Source organism: Ranitomeya imitator, chromosome 1 (assembly GCF_032444005.1).
Source record: "Ranitomeya imitator isolate aRanImi1 chromosome 1, aRanImi1.pri, whole genome shotgun sequence".
In the NCBI taxonomy this organism is placed as follows: domain Eukaryota; kingdom Metazoa; phylum Chordata; class Amphibia; order Anura; family Dendrobatidae; genus Ranitomeya; species Ranitomeya imitator.
In genome coordinates, this window is record NC_091282.1 from 106,983,101 (window position 1) to 106,997,961 (window position 14,861).

The window sequence follows — 14,861 nt, forward strand, 5'->3', positions numbered from 1 at the left end:
CTATATGCTGAGCTCTGTATAACCCTGCCCACATCACTGATTGGCGGCTCAGTATGTACATTGTACTTGGACAGAAAGTTGTTTATCAGTGGTGGGGGCGGGGTTACACACAGCAGCAGGACTACATGGCACAAGACGACTTGTCCTATAGTGATAATATCCTCCTGATAAAACACTGATTTTAATGAAACAACGCATTCCAATGCGTGATACATCACTGCAATCAGGGTCTCTGCCCCTACATAATGCTTCTCTCAGATTAACCCCTTTACCCCCAAGGGTGGTTTGCACGTTAATGACCAGGCCAATTTTTACAATTCTGACCACTGTCCCTTTATGAGGTTATAACTCCGAAACGCTTCAACGGATCCTGGTGATTCTGACATTGTTTTCTCGTGACATATTGTACTTCATGATAGTGGTAAAATTTCTTTGATAGTACCTGCGTTTATTTGTGAAAAAAACGGAAATTTGGCGAAAATTTTGAAAATTTCGCAATTTTCAAACTTTGAATTTTTATGCAATTAAATCACAGAGATATGTCACACAAAATACTTAATAAGTAACATTTCCCACATGTCTCCTTTACATCAGCATAATTTTGGAACCAATTTTTTTTTTTGTTAGGGAGTTATAAGGGTTAAAAGTTGACCAGCAATTTCTCATTTTTACAACACCATTTTTTTTTAGGGACCACGTCTCATTTGAAGTCATTTTGAGGGGTCTATATGATAGAAAATGCCCAAGTGTGACACCATTCTAAAAACTGCACCCCTCAAGGTGCTCAAAACCACATTCAAGAAGTTTATTAACCCTTCAGGTGTTTAATAGGAATTTTTGGAATGTTTAAATAAAAATGAACATTTAACTTTTTTACACAAAAAATTTATTTCAGCTCCAATTTGTTTTATTTTACCAAGGGTAACAGGAGAAATTGGACCCAAAAAGTTGTTGTCCAATTTGTCCTGAGTACGCTGATACCCCATATGTGGCAGTAAACCACTGTTTGGGCGCATGGGAGAGCTCGGAAGGGAAGGAGCGCTATTTGACTTTTCAATGCAAAATTGACAGGAATTGAGATGGGACGCCATGTTGCGTTTGGAGAGCCACTGATGTGCCTAAACATTGAAACCCCCCACAAGTGACACCATTTTGGAAAGTAGACCCCCTAAGGAACTTATCTGGATGTGTGGTGAGCACTTTGACCCACCAAGTGCTTCACAGAAGTTTATAATGCAAAACCGTAAAAATAAAAAATCATATTTTTTCACAAAAATTATATTTTTGCCCCCAATTTTTTATTTTTCCAAGGGTAAGAGAAGAAATTGGACCTCAAAAGTTGTTGTCCAATTTGTCCTGAGTACGCTGATACCCCATATGTGGCAGTAAACCACTGTTTGGGCGCATGGGAGAGCTCGGAAGGGAAGGAGCGCAGTTTGACTTTTCAATGCAAAATTGACAGAAATTGAGATGGGACGCCATGTTGCGTTTGGAGAGCCACTGATGTGCCTAAACATTGAAACCCCCCACAAGTGACACCATTTTGGAAAGTAGACCCCCTAAGGAACTTATCTAGAGGTGTGGTGAGCACTTTGACCCACCAAGTGCTTCACAGAAGTTTATAATGCAGAACCGTAAAAATAAAAAATCATATTTTTTCACAAAAATTATATTTTTGCCCCCAATTTTTTATTTTTCCAAGGGTAAGAGAAGAAATTGGACCTCAAAAGTTGTTGTCCAATTTGTCCTGAGTACGCTGATACCCCATATGTGGCAGTAAACCACTGTTTGGGCGCATGGGAGAGCTCGGAAGGGAAGGAGCGCAGTTTGACTTTTCAATGCAAAATTGACAGAAATTGAGATGGGACGCCATGTTGCGTTTGGAGAGCCACTGATGTGCCTAAACATTGAAACCCCCACAAGTGACACCATTTTGGAAAGTAAACCCCCTAAGGAACTTATCTGGATGTGTGGTGAGCACTTTGACCCACCAAGGGCTTCACAGAAGTTTATAATGCAGAGCCATAAAAATAAAACAAAATTTTTTTCCCACAAAAATTATTTTTTAGCCCCCAGTTTTGTATTTTCCCTAGGGTAACAGGAGAAATTGGACCACAAAAGTTGTTGTCCAATTTGTCCTGAGTACGCTGATACCCCATATGTGGGGGGGAACCACCGTTTGGGCGCATGGGAGGGTTCGGAAGGGAAGGAGCGCCATTTGGAATGCAGACTTAGATGGAATGGTCTGCAGGCGTCACATTGCGTTTGCAGAGCCCCTAATGTACCTAAACAGTAGAAACCCCCCACAAGTGACACCATTTTGGAAAGTAGACCCCCTAAGGAACTCATCTTGATGTGTTGTGAGAGCTTTGAACCCCCAAGTATTTCACTACAGTTTATAACGCAGAGCCATGCAAATAAAAAATATTTTTTTTTCCACAAAAATTATATTTTAGCCCCCAGTTTTGTATTTTTCCAAGGTTAGCAGGAGAAATTGGACCCTAAATGTTGTTGTCCAATTTGTCCTGAGTACGCTGATACCCGATATGTGGGGGGGAACCACCGTTTGGGCGCATGGGAGGGCTCGGAAGGGAAGGAGCATCATTTGGAATGCAGACTTAGATGGATTGGTCTGCAGGCGTCACATTGCGTTTGCAGAGCCCCTAATGTACCTAAACAGTAGAAACCCCCCACAAGTGACCCCATATTGGAAACTAGACCCCTCAATGAACTTATCTAGATGTGTTGTGAGAACTTTGAACCCCCAAGTGTTTCACTACAGTTTATAACGCAGAGCCGTGAAAATAAAAAATCTTTTTGTTTTCCCACAAAAATTATTTTTTAGCCCCCAGTTTTGTATTTTCCCAAGGGTAACAGGAGAAATTGGTCCACAAAAGTTGTTGTCCAATTTGTCCTGAGTACGCTGATACCCCATATGTTGGGGTAAACCCCTGTTTGGGCACACAGGAGAGCTCGGAAGGGAAGGAGCACTGTTTTACTTTTTCAACGCAGAATTGGCTGGAATTGAGATCGGACGCCATGTCGTGTTTGGAGAGCCCCTGATGTGCCGAAACAGTGGAAACCCCCCAATTATAACTGAAACCCTAATCTAAACACACCCCTAACCCTAATTCCAACGGTAACCCTAACCACACCTCTAACCCTGAAACACCCCTAACCCTAATCCCAACCCTATTCCCAACTGTAAATGTAATCTAAACCCTAACCCTAACTTTAGCCCCAACCCTAACTGTAGCCCCAACCCTAACCCTAACCCTAATCCTAGCCCTAACCCTAGCCCTAACCCTAGCCCTAACCCTAGCCCTAACCCTAGCCCTAACCCTAGCCCTAACCCTAGCCCTAGCCCTAACCCTAGCCCTAACCCTAGCCCTAACCCTAGCCCTAACCCTAGCCCTAACCCTAACCCTAGCCCTAGCCCTAACCCTAGCCCTAACCCTAACCCTAACCCTAGCCCTAACCCTAGCCCTAACCCTAGCCCTAGCCCTAACCCTAGCCCTAACCCTAGCCCTAATGGGAAAATGGAAATAAATACATTTTTTTTTATTTTTCCCTAACTAAGGGGGTGATGAAGGGGGGTTTGATTTACTTTTATAGCGAGTTTTTTAGCGGATTTTTATGATTGGCAGCCGTCACACACTGAAAGACCCTTTTTATTGCAAAAAATATTTTTTGCAATACCACATTTTGAGAGCTATAATTTTTCCATATTTTGGTCCACAGAGTCATGTGAGGTCTTGTTTTTTGCGGGACGAGTTGACGTTTTTATTGAAAACATTTTTGGGCACGTGACATTTTTTTATCGCTTTTTATTCCGATTTTTGTGAGGAAGAATGACCAAAAGCCAGCTATTCATGAATTTCTATTGGGGGAGGCGTTTATACCGTTCCGCGTTTGGTAAAATTGATAAATCAGTTTTATTCTTCGGGTCAGTACGATTACAGCGATACCTCATTTATATCATTTTTTTATGGTTTGGTGCTTTTATACGATAAAAACTATTTTACAGAAAAAATAATTATTTTTGCATCGCTTTATTCTCAGGACTATAACTTTTTTATTTTTTTGCTGATGATGCTGTATGGCGGCTCTTTTTTTGCGGGACAATATGATGCTTTCAGCGGTACCATGGTTATTTATATCTGTCCTTTTGATCGCGTGTTATTCCACTTTTTGTTCGGCGGTATGATAATAAAGCGTTGTTTTTTGCCTCGTTTTTTTTTTTTTTTTCTTACGGTGTTTACTGAAGGGGTTAACTAGTGGGCCAGTTTTATAGGTCGGGCCGCTACGGACGCGGCGATACTAAATATGTGTACTTTTATTGGGTTTTTTTTTTATTTAGATGAAGAAATGTATTTATGGGAATAATATTTTTTTTTTTTTTCATTATTTTGGAATATTTTTTTTTATTTTTTTTACACATTTGGAAAATTTTTTTTTTACTTTGTCCCAGGGGGGGACATCACAGATCAGTGATCTGACAGTTTGCACAGCACTCTGTCAGATCACTGATCTGATAGGAGTGCAGGCTGCTTCACAGTGCCTGCTCTGAGCAGGCTCTATGAAGCCACCTCCCTCCCTGCAGGACCCGGATCCGCGGCCATCTTGGATCCGGGGCTCGAGCAGGGAGGGAGGTGAGGAGACCCTCGCAGCAACGCGATCACATCGCGTTGCTGCGGGGGGCTCAGGGAAGCCCGCAGGGAGCCCCCTCCCTGCGCGGTGCTTCCCTGCACCGCCGGCACATCGCGATCATCTTTGATCGCGGTGTGCCAGGGGTTAATGTGCCGGGGGCGGTCCGTGACCGCTCCTGGCACATAGTGCCGGATGTCAGCTGCGATAAGCAGCTGACACCCGGCCGCGATCGGCCGCGCTCCCCCCGTGAGCGCGGCCGATCGGCTATGACGTACTATCCCGTCCAGGGTCAGATAAGCCCAGGGCACCTCGACGGGATAGTACGTCTAAGGTCACAGAGGGGTTAAAGAAGCACTCCCATCTATATTTTTTTATTAAATGTGTATATATGCATGTAATGTAGTGTAAGTGTATTATTATAGTCACCTGATCTCTCCGGTGTCCAGCACCATTCTTCTTTGCTTATCAGTGTGTAATTCTGGCTACCCGGCTCACTCTGTGCTATGTGTGAGTTGGAAGTCTTTTTTTTTTTACAATAAAAGTCCACAAAGCCTTGTTCTGACGCTCCATAGGCTTACATTGTAAAAGCCACTTCAGGATCGTCACTAGGAATCAGAGAAGCGCTGGACACTGGAGAAATCAGCGGTAGGCGAGTATATTAATACACATACATGCACATGTCATAAAAAACATGGAAGTGTTTCTCTGAAAAGCAATAACCTGCTGACACACTTTAGGTACTGTATGCTTGTCAAATAAGAACAATGAGAAAATCTGAAATTTAGAGAATACCTCTGAGCCGAGATCCGATGCATATGCTTTTTATACATCAAATTGGTTGTCAACTTTCAAGAAAGTGGACCCTTAATTCTGAAATACCCCAAATCACTCAAAAGGTACTCACTCTCCCCGGGTCCAGTGCCGTCTCCCTGCTGCTAAGCCAGTTTCAGTGTTTTTGCTGCAGTGGTGACGTCACATCAACAACGCGCGTCGCCGCTTCAGCTAATCAATAAACTCAACGACTGTGCCCAGGTTATCGGCATGCGAGTACTTGCTGCTGCTCAGTTTATTTTGGATATTTTAGAGTTTGGAACTCACTTTCCTGAAAGTAGACAACCCCTTTAAGCTCATTAGCGCCCTCTATTGGTGATTGCAGGAAGCCGGATTTTCTGATTTCATGCTCCCTGATTTGATATTCCCTCTTACAGTCGCCACTTCATTCCAGTGATCTCTGGCTGTTGCAGGGACTGGATCTCTACCAAACTGACATCGATGGCATATCCTAGAGATATACTACTAATACAATATCTATCCCGAGACTACACCCTGGACAGATTATGAACCAGATTAGGAAATTCTGATTTTCTTCATATTTAGAAAAAAAACAAAATCTATTTCAAAGGCGAACACTCACACTGAACTGATATTTTGGACAATATCGTTTGTTTTCTTACCACATAGAAAACCAACAGCTGATAAACCCATTAATATTTCCTATGTATATAGGACATTGTGGTGCATACAAAGCTCATGTTTTCGAAATGTCAGTATAGGTTTGTAACAATAATTGAGACAAAGTACTCAGGAAAAAAGGAAGAAAAACAGGTATTACCTGGAATGGAATAATTTTCTGTTTTGTCCATGATGATTTTTGATTCCATTTGCAAGTAGCTTGTGCCCCAGTTTATAACAACAAAATCACATTCAAACAATGGACTCCAACTGAGGAATATTGTGTTGTTTTTATAAGTAGCAATTATCTTCCCCGGGAACTCTACAAGAACAAAGCATTTGAAAAGTAGGCATCCAGTATAACGTACAGTCATTATTATTCATCCTGACTAGGGTTGAGCGACCTTGACCTTTTTAGAGTCGAGCCGTGTTTCGCGAAACCCGACTATCTTAGAAGTCGAGTCGAGTGGAATCGGCCGATTATCGCGAAAAGTCGGGTATCGACCGAAACACGAAACCCAATGCAAGTCAATGGGGGAGCATAGTCGGCAGTGAGTGGAGGCCAGGAAAACACCTACACTGCCCATTTTAATGGCAAAAACATCCATTCTTGTTACAGAAGCTTGTCAATCGTAATTTGCCTTATAATAATTGGAAGGCATTTGAAATTGGGGGTCATTTGGCTAAAGTTGTGGGGGGTAGGGCTGGTTCAAGTAATTAGTGGGCCCAGGAAATCTGGACCACGTCACGGCAGTGGAGCAGGGAGAGGTAAGTATTTCAACTTTGCAAGTGCTGTGATCCTGAGCAAGCAGGGGGGGCCCACTCGTTGGCATTGGCACTGGGCCCCTCAAAGTACAGCGGTGTGTTTGCACAGCGGGGGCGCCTCCCACCGGCAGCAACACTTTTGCGTACTATGAGAGGCCCTGGGCCAGTGACGTCGCCAACTAGTATTCCTCCACCCACCTGATGAAGGAACCTGCACTTTCATCTACACCTTCCTCTTTGTCCCCGTGTAAGGTGGTATGGTATGCGGGAAGAGGAACCTGACTTTCAGCAGGGTCACAATCTTGTTGTGTAGCGTGCACGGGGAATGTTGCGTTATGGGTCAATGTACCAGCAGACTCATCTATCACTGGCTGGGCAGGATGAGGAGGAAACACAGATATAGGCCCAAAGAATAAAGTTGGCTAAATGCAGTTCAAAATTGGTAACACAGGACTAACCAGGGGGCATTGCAGTGGAGGACAACTGGAATGAGAGGCTGACACAGAGAGTAGGCCCAAATCAGTAAGTAGTCGAAATGCAGTTCAAAATTGGCAACCGTAGTAAACAGGCGGCACAGCTTTGTTCAGTGGAGGAGAACAGCAAGGAGTGGCAGACACCGATAGTAGGCCCCAACCCAACTAGTAGGCCAAATGCAGTCTAACATTAACAACTACTTAACGAGAGCCTGAAAATGGAATTTCAGGACAGGAAACCAGGAGAACAGCAAGGAGCGGAAGACACTGTTAGTAGGCCCCAAACCAACTAGTACGCCAAATGCAGTTGTTCCATTTAACCACTATTTAACAAGAGCCTGAAGATAGAAGCTCAGGAATGCAACCTGGAGAACACCTTGGAGTGGAAGACACCGTCTCCACACCCCATACCCAATTTGTAGGCCTAATGCAGTGTAGTTTCCAACAACTACTAAACGAGAGCATTAAGACTGAAGCAATGGAGAGGAAACCTGGGGAACACCTTGGAGTGTAACACATCGTCTCTCTACACCCCATACCCAATTTGTAGGCCTAATGCAGTGTAGTTTCCAACAACTACTAAACGAGAGCATTAAGATTGAAGCAATGGAGAGGAAACCTGGGGAACACCTTGGAGTGGAACACACCATCTCTACACCCCATACCCAATTTGTAGGCCTAATGCAGTGTAGTTTCCAACAATTACTAAACGAGAGCATTAAGATTGAAGCAATGGAGAGGAAACCTGGGGAACACCTTGGAGTGGAACACACCGTCTCTACACCCCATACCCAATTTGTAGACCTAATGCAGTGTAGTTTCCAACAACTACTAAACGAGAGCATTAAGATTGAAGCAATGGAGAGGAAACCTGGGGAACACCTTGGAGTGGAACACACCGTCTCTACACCCCATACCAAATTTGTAGGCCTAATGCAGTGTAGTTTCCAACAACTACTAAACGAGAGCATTAAGATTGAAGCAATGGAGAGGAAACCTGGGGAACACCTTGGAGTGGAACACACTGTCTCTCTACACCCCATACCCAATTTGTAGGCCTAATGCAGTGTAGTTTGCAACAACTATTAAACGAGAGTAGGAAGATCGAAGCAATGTGGACGAAACCTGGGGCACACCTTGGGGCGGCAGACACCGTTAGTAGGCCCTACCAAAGTTGTAGCCCCAATGCAGTTTTAAAATTCCTAGAGGCTGAAAACAAGACTATTGACGCTCAGCTTTTTTCAAAGGAACACAGCTGTATTGAGTGGCGCAGACAGACACAGGTAGTAGGCCTTAAACCAAAAATGTGGCTCACTGCAGCTTAAAAAAGGTTACAGGGGTATACAGGCAGCATTGCTCTGGGCAGTGGAGGACAATTTCAATAGTGGACCGCAGACAGACTTTGTACGCCTACTATTAAAAAAAGGATGCTCTATGCAATTAAAAATAGGTTCCAGGGGTACACGGGCAGCAGTGGTCTGGTCAGTGGAGGAGTAGTAGAAAGAACGGGCCGCAGACAGGCTTCGAAGGCCTAACATAAAAAAATATTGGGATGTAGGCACTTTAACATTGGTTCCAGGGGTACACGGGCAGCAGTAGACTGGTCAGTGTAGTAGTAGTAGAAAGAACGGGCCGCAGACAGGCTTCGAAGGCCTAACATAAAAAAATATTGGGCTGTAGGCACTTTAACATTGGTTCCAGGGGTACACGGGCAGCAGTAGACTGGTCAGTGTAGTAGTAGTAGAAAGAACGGGCCGCAGACAGGCTTTGAAGGCCTAACATAAAAAATATTGGGCTGTAGGCACTTTAACATTGGTTCCAGGGGTACACGGGCAGCAGTAGACTGGTCAGTGTAGGAGTAGTAGAAAGAACGGGCCGCAGACAGGCTTCGAAGGCCTAACATAAAAAAATATTGGGCTGTAGGCACTTTTAAATAGGTTCCAGGGGTACACGGGCAGCAGTAGACTGGTCAGTGTAGTAGTAGTAGAAAGAACGGGCCGCAGACAGGCTTCGAAGGCCTAACATAAAAAAATATTGGGCTGTAGGCACTTTTAAATAGGTTCCAGGGGTACACAGGCAGCAGTGGTCTGGTCAGTGTAGTAGTAGTAGAAAGAACGGGCCGCAGACAGGCTTCGAAGGCCTAACATAATAAAATTGGACAGGCTGTAGGCACTTTATAAATAAACAAAAAACAAATGGAGTTGAAGTCCATAAATATATTTTATTGATTATAAAAATGGCATCCATAGCCAAAAATACATACAAAAAAATCATAATTCAAATATATGTAACATATAAATCAACAACAAAAAGGGGGGTAGATGGTAGCAAAAGGATGGAAAAAAGGCACCGTGTGGGTACTCCTGATACCAAGTTATATATTCGTAAGGTGCATCATGCAACAAAATGTCAGCAATACCTGGGAAAAAGGATCAAACATCTAAGGTTCCTATATAATTTGTGCATATGGCTCTCATCTAATTACAATACGCCCTGCGCACACTTTGTAATATGCCTCTGTAAATTTATTGTTCATTCTAACTTTTTGTATATATGCCGTTGTTATGACATTCCCCTTGATGTGGAATGTACATTTATATGTTATTTGCACTATATGTTTCACCCTTATTCATTGATGCATATTGGAGTAGATTGAATCATTGTGGAGTTGATTTCCCCTTATTTTGGTCCTTATATGAGGAATTAGGGATTCTCTGCCCCTATGTTTTTGTTTGGGAGTTGTGTCCCTCCCACATCTAGTTGCGGCACCTCCCACGCAGCCAAACACCGCTCCATTGTGCGCATGTCGGCCGGCGTCTGGTATCTGGGGCATTGTGGGCGGCGCCTATTGGTGACGCGTGCGGTTCAGTGACGTCAGCGCGACGGAACTGGCCGCGGCGCCATCTTGGATGCCGCCCGGGATGCAATTCCCGGCCGGACGTGCGGTGACATGCGCCGCACCAGGTGGATTATTTTTTCATTAGGACTAAACACGTTTATAAGGCACATCCCGGACTGTTAGCAGCACAGCCCCCTGACGAAGCTGACGCGAAACGCGCGTTGGGGCCACCGTGTGGGCTTCCTTCCTGATTACCGACACCTGGGTAAGGATTGATAAGGTTTATGCATAGTACTTTTTCCATTTTTTGGGTTTTGGCCTTGGGAGATCCATGAGCACCTTTAGCCTGTGCGCAGGGCGTATTGTAATTAGATGAGAGCCATATGCACAAATTATATAGGAACCTTAGATGTTTGATCCTTTTTCCCAGGTATTGCTGACATTTTGTTGCATGATGCACCTTACGAATATATAACTTGGTATCAGGAGTACCCACACGGTGCCTTTTTTCCATCCTTTTGCTACCATCTACCCCCCTTTTTGTTGTTGATTTATATGTTACATATATTTGAATTATGATTTTTTGTATGTATTTTTGGCTATGGATGCCATTTTTATAATCAATAAAATATATTTATGGACTTCAACTCCATTTGTTTTTTGTTTATTGCTATTGTGAGGAGTGTCCATCCTGACTTAATATAATATCTCCCATAGTGACTCTCCCATTTGGGATTGAGTATGGTGAGAATATTGGGTATAATATCTTCTTTTCTGACTTTCTTTGTCTGTAGGCACTTTATAATTGGTTCCAGGGGTACACGGGCAGCAGTGGTCTGGTCAGTGGAGGCCTAGTGGAAGGAGGGACCGCAGACAGGCTTCGAAGGCCTGACATAATAAAATTGGACAGGCTGTAGGCACTTTATAATTGGTTCCAGGGGTACACGGGCAGCAGTGGTCTGGTCAGTGGAGGCCTAGTGGAAGGAGGGACCGCAGACAGGCTTCGAAGGCCTAACATAATAAAATTGGACAGGCTGTAGGCACTTTATAATTGGTTCCAGGGGTACACGGGCAGCAGTGGTCTGGTCAGTGGAGGCCTAGTGGAAGGAGGGACCGCAGACAGGCTTCGAAGGCCTAACATAATAAAATTGGACAGGCTGTAGGCACTTTATAATTGGTTCCAGGGGTACACGGGCAGCAGTGGTCTGGTCAGTGGAGGCCTAGTGGAAGGAGGGACCGCAGACAGGCTTCGAAGGCCTAACATAATAAAATTGGACAGGCTGTAGGCACTTTATAATTGGTTCCAGGGTTACACGGGCAGCAGTGGTCTGGTCAGTGGAGGCCTAGTGGAAGGAGGGACCGCAGACAGGCTTCGAAGGCCTAACATAATAAAATTGGACAGGCTGTAGGCACTTTATAATTGGTTCCAGGGATACACGGGCAGCAGTGGTCTGGTCAGTGGAGGCCTAGTGGAAGGAGGGACCGCAGACAGGCTTCGAAGGCCTAACATAATAAAATTGGGCTGGCTGTAGGCAATTTAAAATTGGTTCCAGGGGTACACGGGCAGCAGTGGTCTGGTCAGCGGAGGCCGATTGTAATGAGTGTCTGCCAGTTAGTAGTCCAAAACAATAAATAAATGTGAATGTCTCGCATTAAAGCAAAACGAAAACACTAAAGGGTGCAATCATTAGGTACAGGGGTGGGATCCTCTGCGTAGTTTCAGACCTACTAATTTAGCGCAAAGTATTTACTGTGGTAAATAGAGGACACTGCCCCTGACTATGTTAAGTACCATCATACATGTCAACACAATGGTATTGTCAGTGGCAGGAATGGAAGGATGTCAGCGCATAGACTAAACATTGGTGGAAGTGTGAGAGATAACTGTGGAAGTGGTAGAGCAATGTTTGACCTGGGGGTGGGTGAACTCTCTTGTGGCCGGCGGTACAGGCCCAGGGCCCCTCATGTTACAACAGTGTGTCTGACGTTGGGTGCGCACCACCACCGCCAGAGACACTTTATTGTACTATGAGGGACCCAGTGGCAGTGCTGTCGACCAAAAGCGGGCACACCCACCTCTTCAGACAAACAGCACCCTCACGGGTGCTTGCGCCAAGTCGCGATACCACGGCCCCGTGTGGGGAGTTTGGCCATTTAGGGAGGTGTAAACATGTCGTATGCTGGACAATCAGCTGCAGCAAATTAGACATTAGAAAAGTAATTCACAGTAGTCCACAGGCAAGAGCTTTTCATAGGAAAGCTAGGTGTCGGCCGGGCAAGGTGGGGCAAAAGAATTCGAAATCCAGTTGTGGTTCATTTTAATGAATGTTAGATCATCAACATTTTGGGTAGCCAGACGAGTCCTTTTTTCGGTTAATATTGAACCTGCAGCACTGAATACTCTTTCTGATAGGACACTAGCTGCCGGGCAAGCAAGCTCCTGCAATGCATATTCTGCCAATTCTGGCCAGGTGTCTAATTTTGATGCCCATTAATCAAATGGGAATGACGGTTGAGGGAGAACATCGATAAGGGATGAAAAATAGTTTGTAACCATACTGGACTAATGTTATCTCCTGTCACTTTCAATTGATGCAGCAGTACCTGTCCTGTCTGCGGTCATAGCAAAATCACTCCACAACCTGGTCAGAAAACCCCTCTGTCCAACGCCACTTCTGATGTGTGCACCTCTAAAACACTCCTGGTCTGCTGCCCCCTGGAGCTCGTGTGAGAACGATCACGGGCGCTGTGTGCTGGGAATGCCTGAAGCAAACGGTCAACAAGAGTTGATTGTTTGGTTGCTAATATTAGTTCCAAGTTCTCATGTGGCATAATATTTTGCAATTTGCCTTTATAGCGAGGATCAAGGAGGCAGGCCAACCAGTAATCGTCATCGTTCATCATTTTCGTAATGCGTGTGTCCCTTTTGAGGATACGTAAGGCATAATCCGCCATGTGGGCCAAAGTTCCAGTTGTCAAATCTGCGGTTGTGATTGGTTGAGGGGCAGTTTCAGGCGAATCTACGTCACTTGTGTCCCTCAAAAAACCAGAACCCGGCCTTGCCACGCAACCAATTTCCAGTGCCCCCGGGAAAGCTTCCTCATTAAAAATATACTCATCCCCATCATCCTCCTCGTCCTCCACCTCCTCTTCGCCCGCTACCTCGTCCTGTACACTGCCTTGACCAGACAATGGCTGACTGTCATCAAGGCTTTCCTCTTCCTCTGGTGCAGACGCCTGATCCTTTATGTGCATCAAACTTTGCATCAGCAGACACATTAGGGCGATGCTCATGCTTATTATGGCATTGTCTGCACTAACCAGCCGTGTGCATTCCTCAAAACACTGAAGGACTTGACACATGTCTTGTATCTTCGACCACTGCACACCTGACAACTCCATGTCTGCCATCATTCTGCCTGCCCGTGTATGTGTATCCTCCCACAAAAACATAACAGCCCGCCTCTGTTCGCACAATCTCTGAAGCATGTGCAGTGTTGAGTTCCACCTTGTTGCAACGTCTCTGATTAGGCGATGCTGGGGAAGGTTCAAAGACCGCTGATAGGTCTGCATACGGCTGGAGTGTACAGGCGAACGGCGGATATGTGAGCAAAGTCCACGCACTTTGAGGAGCAGGTCGGAGAACCCAGGATAAGTTTTCAATAAGCACTGCACCACCAGGTTTAAGGTGTGAGCCAGGCAAGGAATGTGTTTCAGTTGGGAAAGGGAGATGGCAGCCATGAAATTCCTTCCGTTATCACTCACTACCTTGCCTGCCTCAAGATCTACTGTGCCCAGCCACGACTGCGTTTCTTGCTGCAAGAACTCGGACAGAACGTCCGCGGTGTGTCTGTTGTCGCCCAAACACTTCATAGCCAATACAGCCTGCTGACGCTTGCCAGTAGCTGGCCCATAATGGGACAACTGGTGTGCAACAGTGTCAGCTGCCGATGGAGTGGTTGGGCGACTGCGGTCTGTGGAAGAGCTCTCGCTTCTGCAGGAGGACGAGGAGGAGGAGGAGGAGGGGGTGCGAACGCCTACAGCCAACTGTTTCCTAGACCGTGGGCTAGGCACAACTGTCCCGAAATTGATGTCCCCTGTGGACCCTGCATCCACCACATTCACCCAGTGTGCCGTGATGGACACGTAACGTCCCTGGCCATGCCTACTGGTCCATGCATCTGTAGTCAGGTGCACCTTTGTACTCACAGATTGCCTGAGTGCATGGACGATGCGCTGTTTAACATGCTGGTGCAGTGCTGGGATGGCTTTTCTGGAAAAAAAGTGTCGACTGGGTAGCTCGTAGCGTGGTTCAGCGTACTCCATCAGGGCTTTGAAAGCTTCGCTTTCAACTAACCGGTAGGGCATCATCTCTAACGAGATTAGTCTAGCTATGTGGGCGTTCAAACCCTGTGTATGCAGATGCGAGGATAAGTACTTCCTTTTTCTAACCAGAGTCTCATGTAGGGTGAGCTGGACTGGAGAGCTGGAGATCGTGGAACTAGCGGGTGTGCCGGGGGACATGGCAGACTGAGAGACGGTTGGAGACGGTATTGTTTCCGCCGGTGCCCTAGATGCAATATTTCCTCCTACAAAACTGGTGATTCCCTGACCCTGACTGCTTTTGGCTGGCAAAGAAACCTGCACAGATACTGCCGGTGGTGCGGAAAATGGTGGCCTTA

The 14,861-nt window shown here is 45.5% G+C and overlaps 1 protein-coding gene across 1 annotated transcript in view; it reads right to left on the minus strand.

Annotated features, from left to right (window-relative positions):
* LOC138657631 (interleukin-6 receptor subunit beta-like) overlaps positions 1–14,861 on the minus strand; it is a 129,215-nt gene that overhangs the window by 39,543 nt on the left and 74,811 nt on the right. Inside the window, exon 10 of the mRNA XM_069745366.1 lies at positions 6,263–6,424. Within this exon, the coding sequence (XP_069601467.1) occupies positions 6,263–6,424 (162 nt within the window). The remainder of the gene's footprint in view (positions 1–6,262; positions 6,425–14,861) is intronic.